The 10217-nt window shown below is 37.9% G+C and overlaps 1 protein-coding gene across 1 annotated transcript; it reads left to right on the top strand.

Annotated features, from left to right (window-relative positions):
• The first annotated feature begins 2045 nt into the window (after positions 1 to 2045).
• On the top strand, positions 2046 to 10017 carry LOC136748934 (ZP domain-containing protein-like). The gene is made up of 7 exons (XM_066702943.1): positions 2046 to 2168; positions 6936 to 6951; positions 7371 to 7543; positions 7707 to 8110; positions 8530 to 8626; positions 8777 to 8960; positions 9270 to 10017. The coding sequence occupies exons 1-7, from the start codon at positions 2046 to 2048 to the stop codon at positions 9410 to 9412; spliced, it is 1140 nt and encodes a 379-aa protein (XP_066559040.1). The 3' UTR covers positions 9413 to 10017.
• The last annotated feature ends 200 nt before the right edge of the window (positions 10018 to 10217 follow it).

The following is a 10217-nucleotide window of genomic DNA, read 5'->3' as shown; positions in this document are numbered from 1 at the left end:
AGGATAACCTTGATAAGCTCAAGGGTTTGAAACTGAAACCCATGGCAGTGTAGAAGATTGCAAGGGAGCCCTAACTCCCATTTTAGTGCATTGTTGCCTATAAGTTGCTTTGTGTTTAGGACTCTAATACAACTTGATCCATATGACAAAAGTTTAAATGTAATTCGTAGTTGTTCAGATTCCCCAGTCCACACTAATGCTTTGGGAACAGGTTTTGTCAGTGCTGACGTGCTTTCTGTTGCATCTTAAATTACCAAAGCTTTTTGATAAGGAGGATGATGTTTTTGTTCTTTGTATTATGGATTTGCATAACCCTAGGAAATGAATATCCTGTGTCAAAGTCCTTCTAGATTTTCATATTCTTTTGCAAGTTAATAGAAAAAATGCATCTGTAAGGCATGCCTTAAATATTTTTCTGTATGAAGTTGTTGATCCACATACAGTCTTGGTGGGTCAGGTGATAATGATGAATTGAGTAATTGTATCTCATGTTTCATGCTGTTGGTTTGGTATCATTTAATCGTGAAAATGTGAAATGTGTTGTACACATCCTGCCTAGAATGAACTTAATTTGACATTAATCCAAGCAAGATAGAACAGATGATGGGAATTAAGAATGAATTGCTCAGTATAGTAAAGGCAATGTCATTTCCCACCTTTTAAATGTGTATGGTTTGGAAAATATTTTAAAAGCTGCACCAGTTACATTCAACAAGAAACCTCAAGTTGTTACAGACTATTTAATAGATCACAAAGCAAGTTATATTTGTTTAAGATGTCCAGAATAAGTACTTTTTCACTTCACACATGCATCTGTTAATTTATACATGTATACATATGTTAAAAGGCTCAACAACCCAATATATCAGACTGAAGAGTTTGATTCCTTTATCAAATAATCAACTCAATATTAAGGAATAATTTATTTATGGTTTCAGTGATATATTAGCAAGGTACATGCTCGCCCAGGTCAAAAAGTTATTTTAGATGTTTTCCTCCATCCGTTAATTTATAACTCGCATTTTGGTCTCATACTTGAGCTTTGTTTAAATACAGATTAACCAGTAACCCAACCAATTAATTTGTAATTTTCTGTTGATTGGCATATTTTGGTTCATTATTACTAGGGGAGCTGATATTTCAGTTTGTATCTAATTATAGCATTACAGATAAAATTATCAGAACTGCCAGTCCCATGATTATTAGGATAAATAAAAATCATGCTCACCCATGAATGTAACGTTTGACCTTGGCTATAGCGCAGTGTGAGAAGAGGCTCTCCTGTGGTCCTTTCAAATTCAACTTCATTCAGTTTTTATCTTTTCAAACAGCACATATGGCTAAGGTGTTAACAGTGCATTCATTTTAAAGTTTGGAATGTCTCACTGAAGATGGTTTGATCTGTCAGATAAATGGGAAAGTCGTACAACTCAACGCACTGTTTGCACATTGAGTGGGTCAGGAGATGCTTCCTGGTATGCGAGTCAAAATGGGTTTAAACACTCTGGAATGTCAGGTGAAACATAATGAGATCTACGTAGTGTCAATACCTTTCAGAGTTTCTCACCATTTCCTAATTGCTAATTTATCATTAATATTATAAATGATAAATCATATCTTGTAAAGGTTTATTGATCATTTATCAATGGAATTATTGGTTTCTAACTGCTTTATAAACCATTTACCAATAATGTATTAATGTCACTGCAATATAAATATGTTGCTGAAATGCATGTGTATGCTTTGTATACATTAAAATGAATGATGTATGTGTAGTTTAAATTGTGGTGGGCATTGTGACCTTTAGGCTGCAATGAGAATTTTATTTTGGATTTTGTTTCAAAATACTTCCTTCTTCATAGACTGTTTACTAAATTAGCCAGGTGTATTGGAACAGGCCAGTTATAATAATACTTTCCTCATACCAATACATTTTTGTGGTTAGTTTTACAGTCAATGATATTTTGTTATCCAATAATGACTGTATAAAACCGATCATTTCTTGTGATTTCACTAAATTTTGTGAGCACTGAGATCCAGCCACAATGCCTGTGATTGCACTGCTGCTTCTCTGTCTGAGCCTGGGCTCCAAATCATTCGCCTCCCACTTGCAAGGTGGGATCATGACCTTCAGACCCAAAGGAAGAAACCCAGATGGATCTTTCAGGGTAATTTTATTTTTGTTCCCTATGTCCCTATGGCAAATTATTTGTGATTATACCTATTGTTATTTTTTACATTTTAATTAATATACAGTTACTTGTTTATTATCCACACTTAGATCTCAAGTGAGGCACAGCCGTGTAACAATTTGCAGACATTTCCATCCATGACAAAAATATGTACACTGTATTGCACAAGTGCATTTAATTGGCTAGAAATAATTAAGTGTAAAGTAATTCACAATTCGGAGAACACATTTTAACATGGATAGGAACATAACAGTATGGTCTTTTAGTTCTGAATATTCCAAGACTACAGGTGACAGTGGTAATGCTTACAGTAATCAAGTTAAATGCTGGAAGAACTGGAAGAAAGCCATACATCATACATATACACTAATTGCAACAGCAAAAATTCATTGGAATCTTAGAAAAAAAAAATAGTGCATGAAACTGAGACATTGTTAAAACATTTCTGTAAAACGTCTTCTTTCATCTCTTTTGTTTAGCATCTGCTTTAGCCAAATTTCCAAGTCCGGGACCCCTAGCATCACCATAGTCCTAAAACTCCCATAGCTAACAAACCTAGTTTCTTACAGAGTAGAACTTTTTTTTTTCATACCCATGGATCCATTCTGAAGAATAATTATGTGATATTTAAATTGTGATACATTTAGATTAACCATATTAGAATAAAGGAATTCTAAGACTAAAAAGTCATGGAAATACATCAACCAAAATCTGGGTTAGCTGGAGAGGATTACTGAGTGGGAAAGAACATTCTCAAACAAGTCTTCTTGTTTCATGTACTGCATGAAACTGTAATGATCACAATTTGAAAACTGATTGAACTGATGAGCAATAGGATTGCAGATCATTTTGTTGGACTGAAAGATGATAAAAGTAGATTACTTTAATTTCCAGGTGGACTTTCGATACAAGGAGTCCTTCAGAACTGGCTGCCATCAGGAGTTTCAATGGCAGTGCTATTCTGGGAACTGTGGCAACATTGCTAATTTTCAGTATGGAAAAATAGACAACGATCCTTTAGGAGTGAGTTGGTGTCAGGCAGAGGGATTCATGATCAGAAACATGCCAAGTGACAAACCATTTCAACTACGGTAAGTCAGTCTGTCAGGTCTAGAAGAACTGAAGAGTACAATTAATGTACAAATATAAAACATATAATTTCATTATATGAATTTCTCACCTTTCCATACTTGTTATAACTCTGCTATAGAGAATCAAGCTGCTGCTGGGTCTCCAGTTCAGTTGGCGATCCCTCTTGGCAGCTTTTGACTGACGTGGATCTTGGAAAAAGATCAGATACCAGTGAACCTAACAGATCTCCTGTTACAACAATGCCACCTGTAATGCGGTAAGCTAGTGTTACTTTAAGTACATACCTGTGTAAATATTGAAACTTTTAGCAGCAGTTTCACTTATAATGGTACTGTCACCCAATTTCCTTTTTGTGTTAGAGAATACTATTTTATAGAAGTATTGTTTACAAATTATTTATTAACCAAAATCAAAATTCCATTTAGAAGTTGATGATTCATGATTTATTTTTTGTCTAATGATGACCTCTCTTCATAGCTTTCACTAGCATTGTCATCCTCTATAACTTATATATCGTACACCTATATCATGACTTGTTATGAGTTATTTTATTATTAAATATATGATTTTCCAAGTGTTCCTCAGAACTGTCAAAGAAGGTACATCTTTGTGGCTCATGATGCAGATGGGGATCATGTGAGATGCAGATATGGGCTGAAAGTAAATTTAGAATGCTCTTCCTGTGGACAACACGCAGGTTTCCAGTTGGATGAGGTAAGAATCTAAAAGACATGTCAGTTAATCAAGAATTGCAATGATAGGTTATGAATGAAACCACAGATAGTCATGGCAGGCATTTACTGTGAGTCAGGGGACTTTTTTATTTTCGTGTACCCACGCTCTCTTCCTAAATCTGTAATTAAAATCCTGTAAAATAATATACAGCAAATATCACACACACACGCACACACACACACACACACACACACACACACACACACACACACACACACATTATATTAATAAGTCAGTATACAATATATGTATATGTGTATATATATACAGCTTGAGAGGCTTTTATACACCGATCAGCCATAACATTATGACCACTGACAGGTGAAGTGAATAACACTGATAATCTCGTTATCATGGCACCTGTCAGTGGGTGGGATATATTAGGCAGCAAGTGCACATTTTGTCCTCAAAGTTGATGTGTTAGAAGCAGGAAAAATGGGCAAGCGTAAGGATCTGAGCGACTTTGACAAGGGCCAAATTGTGATGGCTAGACGACTGGGTCAGAGCATCTCCAAAACTGCAGCTCTTGTGGGGTGTTCCCGGTCTGCAGAGGTCAGTACCTATCAAAAGTGGACCAAGGAAGGAAAATTGGTGAACCGGCGACAGGGTCAAGGGCGGCCAAGGCTCACTGATGCACGTGGGGAGTGAAGGCTGGCCCGTGAGGTCCAATCCAACAGACGAGCTACTGTAGCTCACATTGCTGAAAAAGTGAATGCTGGTTCTGATAGAAAGGTGTCAGAACACACAGTGCATCGCAGTTTGATGCGTATGGGGCTGCGTAGCCGCAGACCAGTCAGGGTGCCCATGCTGACCCCTGTCCACTGCCGAAAGCGCCTACAATGGGCACGTGAGCATCAGAACTGGACCACGGAGCAATGGAAGAAGGTGGCCTGGTCTGATGAATCACGTTTTCTTTTACATCACATGGATGGCCGGGTGCGTGTGCGTCGCTTACCGGGAGAACACATGGCACCAGGATGCACTATGGGAAGAAGGCAAGCTGGTGGAGGCAGTGTGATGCTTTGGGCAATGTTCTGCTGGGAAACCTTGGGTCCTGCCATTCATGTGGATGTTACTTTAACACGTATCACCTACCTAAGCATTATGCAGACCATGTACACCGTTTCATGGAAACTGTATTCCCTGATGGCATTGGCCTCTTTCAGCAGGATGATGCGCCCTGCCACAAAGCAAAAATGGTTCAGGAATGGTTTGAGGAACACAACAACGAGTTCAAGGTGTTGACTTGGCCTCCATATTCCCCAGATCTCAATCCAATCGAGCATCTGTGGGATGTGCTGGACAAACAAGTCCGATCCATGGAGGCCCCACCTCGCAACTTACAGGACTTAAAGGATCTGCTGCTAACGTCTTGGTGCCAGATACCACAGCACACCTTCAGAGGTCTAGTGGAGTCCATGCCTCGACGGGTCAGGGCTGTTTTGGCGGCAAAAGGGGGACCTTCACAATATTAGGCAGGTGGTCATAATGTTATGGCTGATCGGTGTATATATATATATATATATATATATATATATATATATATATATATATATATATATATACATAGATGAGGGAAGCTTTTCACAGCACCAGCATGAACTGCTAAAGTTAAGCATGACTACATTGGGAATCCATATGACCTTTTCCACTGAAGGATATTTCTGATTTACTCTATATACTAACCACTGCATTTCCCTGCTTCATTTCTCTGCTCTAGAACACCTGCACTTTAACATACACACATTCAGCACGAGCAGCATACATCTTTGAGATGGTAATGGAAGATTTTCCAAGGAAGAGCATTATGCTTATTTATGGAGACCATACAACTTCTGTGAGGTCACCATTAGTGTTAGGAAGAGCACGTCAAGCAGCAGCTAACATCACCACCACAGAAGACCCAACCACCACCACCACCACAGAAGACCCAACCACCACCACCACAGAAATGCCAACCACCACCACCACAGAAGTGCTAACCACCACCACAGATGTCCCAACCACCTTTACCACAGCAGCCGAAACCACCACCACCACAGATGCCCCAAATACCATTACAACTTACACAACCACCACACCTCAAACAACCACCACCACACCTTACACAACAACCACATCTAAAACAACCACCACACCTTACACAGTGACTACATCTAAAACAACCACCACCACACCTCACACAACCTTTAGCACTACATTTACCAGCACTGCTCCATCAACTCCACTGAGCAAAATTCCTGTGCAGTTTGTCATTCAAGGTCAGATCTGTATTTCACATTTCCTTTCATAGAAGGTCAATTTGTAACTTATGTTCTAAAATAATATTTGATTTTAATTTACTGTTAGTTTTAAACATGTATTACACATTTTAATCAACTTGTCCAGTTTTTTTCCGTTACACAGAAATGTGTTATGTTTTGTTTTTTTTCCTTGTGGGCTAAATTCATTTTCTGTATTAACCTGCTGTGTTTTAAATTAATTTCAGTTGATTCTTCAGTGCCCTCCTGTATTGATGGAGAATATTTGCCTTTGCTCTTGCCTCCAACTCCACGCCATGGTGAACTTCTAAGTGCTTCTGTTGATAATGAGTTGGAATTCAAAGTCAAAGCTAAAGCCAATTCCTCAGTGTAAGACATTATCTATATCATCCTTTGGGTTAAACAGGAAGTACATTGTTTTTGCATTCCTTATTAAAGTTGAAGATAAAACAATATACTGTCATTGCAGCAAATGTGTTACCTTTCTGCTTTGTGATTTTCTCTTACAAAAGGATTTATGACATAAAGATCAGTGGGCCTCTGAACATCACAAAGACATTTACTTACACTTCTAAGAGTGAAACTGGGGAAGCAACCATACGGTGGAAACCAACTCAAAATGATCATGGTGACCATATTCCAATTTGCTTTGTAGCAGAAACCAGAGAAGGGTGAGTATGAAATGATATATAAATATATGTATTTCTAATATTAAAAAATATATATTGATTTTAACGTTTTCTTTCTGAACTTGGTGTTTCAGATATCAATCTGAATTGAGGTGTGTCATTGTAATTGTTGCAAGAATCATCCCAGTTGGTAAGTACACACAAAGCTTTTGATGTGCTGAGGCTGTCTTTTGATTTACCTTTTTGTATGTTAACAAGTTTCAGTTTAATTTAATAAAATGTTGAATTTCACCGAAGATGTGTTAAGGCAGTGGAACGGTCATGATAAGAATGAATTCTGATACTGTTGCTTTGAAATATTTGTAACTATCGCATTTCAATATAAGGTATTGAAAATCAATACGCAATATGAAAGCTGAAACAAAAAAAAACCTCTTAACTCTTTTCTTTATGAATAACAGATGCTCATATTGTTTGCACTGAGAAAACTATGACTGTGTCTGTGAACAAGTCATCAGTTAGTGGAATTGAAGAAAGTCACCTACGTCTCAATGATCCATCATGTACTATGACATCCAACGCAACTCATGTCATTGCAACTGTGTCACTGAACTCCTGTGGGACAAAGCTTGAGGTGATGACCATTTCCCATTTTTCGTTCAGGACAAAATCAAAAATAAATAACATGTTATGAAGAATGCTGTATGATTTTATGTTGTCCATTTCAGAAATCATGATAACTGAATTAGATTCACAATTCTGCTGAGTCATATAATATTAGCTTTTTATTCTTGTAGGAAACTGAAAATGATCTTATCTTCATGAATGAAATCATGTCATTTGATCACCCTGGGCAAGAAGTCATAACCAGGAAGCATCTAGTGGAGATTGGATTCTCCTGCTCCTACCCCAAGAAGGGCAATGTGTCTCTCGAATTCGTGGCACACAGACTCCCCTATGTGTTCACTGAGTCTGGCTTCGGCAAGTTCACCTATCAGTTTGAGTTCTTCAGCACTGATCGGTACACCAGAATGATTGACCCCAGCGCCTACCCAGTGACAGTGGAACTACGAGACATGCTCTACATAGACATTGAGGCAACATCTTCTATTCCCAACACCCAGCTGTTTGTAGAGTCCTGCAGAGCAACCCCACACGATGACCCCAGTGACCCTTTGTTCTATGACATCATTAGAAATGGGTAACTAAAGGCACACATTTTACAGGAACTATGAAGAAGTGTACAATTGTAAGAACATGACATTTTATATTTACTGACCCTAAGACTGCAAACAAATACAGATGTAAAGGCCATGGCACACTGGATCCAATACGTCATTTGTAGTCTGTCATCCAAAGAGTTGTCCGTTGTCCTGTCGTTTTTCATTGGTATCATTTTCAACGCACGTAAAATCGGATCAAATCGAACTTGTTTAGATTCCAACACTATTCCACATTTTGTAAATTGGAGACACATGATTTGATCATCGAGAGTGATTATTTTATTATCACAAGCTTCACAAGCTTGGTTTAAAACAAGTGTTGTTGTCAGTGTCAGTGAATAGTGTTGGTATGAATTGACATGATATTTTGTAAATGACATATGATGTTCTTTTCTAGGTGTGTTGAGGATGACACGGTCGTGGTCTATCCAAGCAGCCAGACACAGTACAGATTTGGAATGGAAGCTTTCGCCTTCATTGGCCAGTTTTCAGAGGTAAAGTCAAAGGAATCACTGTATAATAATAACTTAAAACTGCTTGCTTATCAACCCCACAGTAATCATTCAGTCAGTAAAGCTTGGAAATCTGATTTGCTCATATCCTCAGATTCAATGGTGTTTAACTGGACCCTTGTCTGTTTAAAGGTGTACATCAGCTGTACAGTCATCTTATGCCAAGCTGGCAATCCCTTCACAAGGTGTGCCCAGGGCTGCAGCACTGGTGTCACTGCAGGGCATCACCGTCACAGGAGACAAGTGTCTGCAGAGACCGGGAGACACTTCATATCTCAAGGACCTCTGCGTCTAGCCAGGAGCTCGGGCAGTGCAGGTAATTTTGGATAATTTGGATAGTCTACATTATACATCTGATTAATGTTGAAACAAACGCTTAATTGTGGTTTTCAATTAAAATCAAACCAATTATGAATTAAAATTAAAATGAAGTATTGCTGGGTTGTGGCTTATGCACATCCTTAATCATAGACAGCTCAAGGCACAGGTTACAGTTAGACACTCCATCATGGGTTATCTAAGCTTTTGCTACAGAAAACAATACATTCTCATTGGTAGTATTGAATATAAAAGTTCCCTGTATGAAAACTCAAATTCAATATCACATTTTTCCTTTTTGTCACAGTTTCCAGTGTGAATCTGAACCTGAACGTCGTGTTCATCGCAGGAACATTCCTGGTGGCCGTCGCCCTGGTGTGTGGAGTGCTGATCTACAGGAATAAGGCGACCAAGATTAAGTATGCAACCCTGCCATCAAAAGACTTCTGACCCACTGATGACTGTCTTAGCTGCTGGAGTACCTAGAGACGAAAACCAAAATGGTACATCACATTGTTTTACTTTAAAAACAAATCTATTCTTGACATAATAATACAAAAATTGAGGTGCCTGTATAATCATTGGTTTCAAATTAACATATCTGTTATACATAATATCTGTTTCTGATAGTTTAATGAAAGCCATACTGACTGTGTTTACTAAGATAAGAACAGTGTTGTCCTTTGAGAGCTGTTATTATTGTTTCCTGTTTTCTCCTTTGTTTTATATTGCAAACCCAACCTGGGAGCTAATGTACTGTTATTCACAATAAAACTATTTGGGAAATACTTGGAAAACAATACATTGCAAAGAGCCCTTGAATATCATGTTTCCTTGAGGTTCTGTGCTACGACTATTCTTGGCCTGAGGTTATTTGATTAGTTTGTGTTAACATTAAAATAAGATACTTCCTGTTTTTTCTTATGTTTATTGCTTCACAGCTCTGTGTAATTTGATACCACTTACAGTTTTTGTAAATTCTGACAACCGGTTTTATCAGTTCTAAACATCTTATAAATCAGCTGCTTGTGGGATAAAGTAGGTGTTCTTATACCGACACCCTTTAAGAATGGTACCTTAATTTAGTTGATTTCCTCCTGTTTTCTGTAAACGAATTAATCCTTATTTGAAAACTTATTTTCCACTTGTTCTGTTGGGCTAATTTTCTTATATCATAGTGTAATCTCTGTGCATTTATTACCATGGGTTTGTGTAAAGTGAGGATGTCTTGGTAATGTATCTTTGGAATATTTCA

Source organism: Amia ocellicauda, chromosome 4, assembly GCF_036373705.1.
Source record: "Amia ocellicauda isolate fAmiCal2 chromosome 4, fAmiCal2.hap1, whole genome shotgun sequence".
Lineage (NCBI taxonomy): Eukaryota > Metazoa > Chordata > Actinopteri > Amiiformes > Amiidae > Amia > Amia ocellicauda.
Note: the sequence above shows the minus strand (reverse complement) of the source record. Positions and strands in the feature narration are given on the sequence as shown.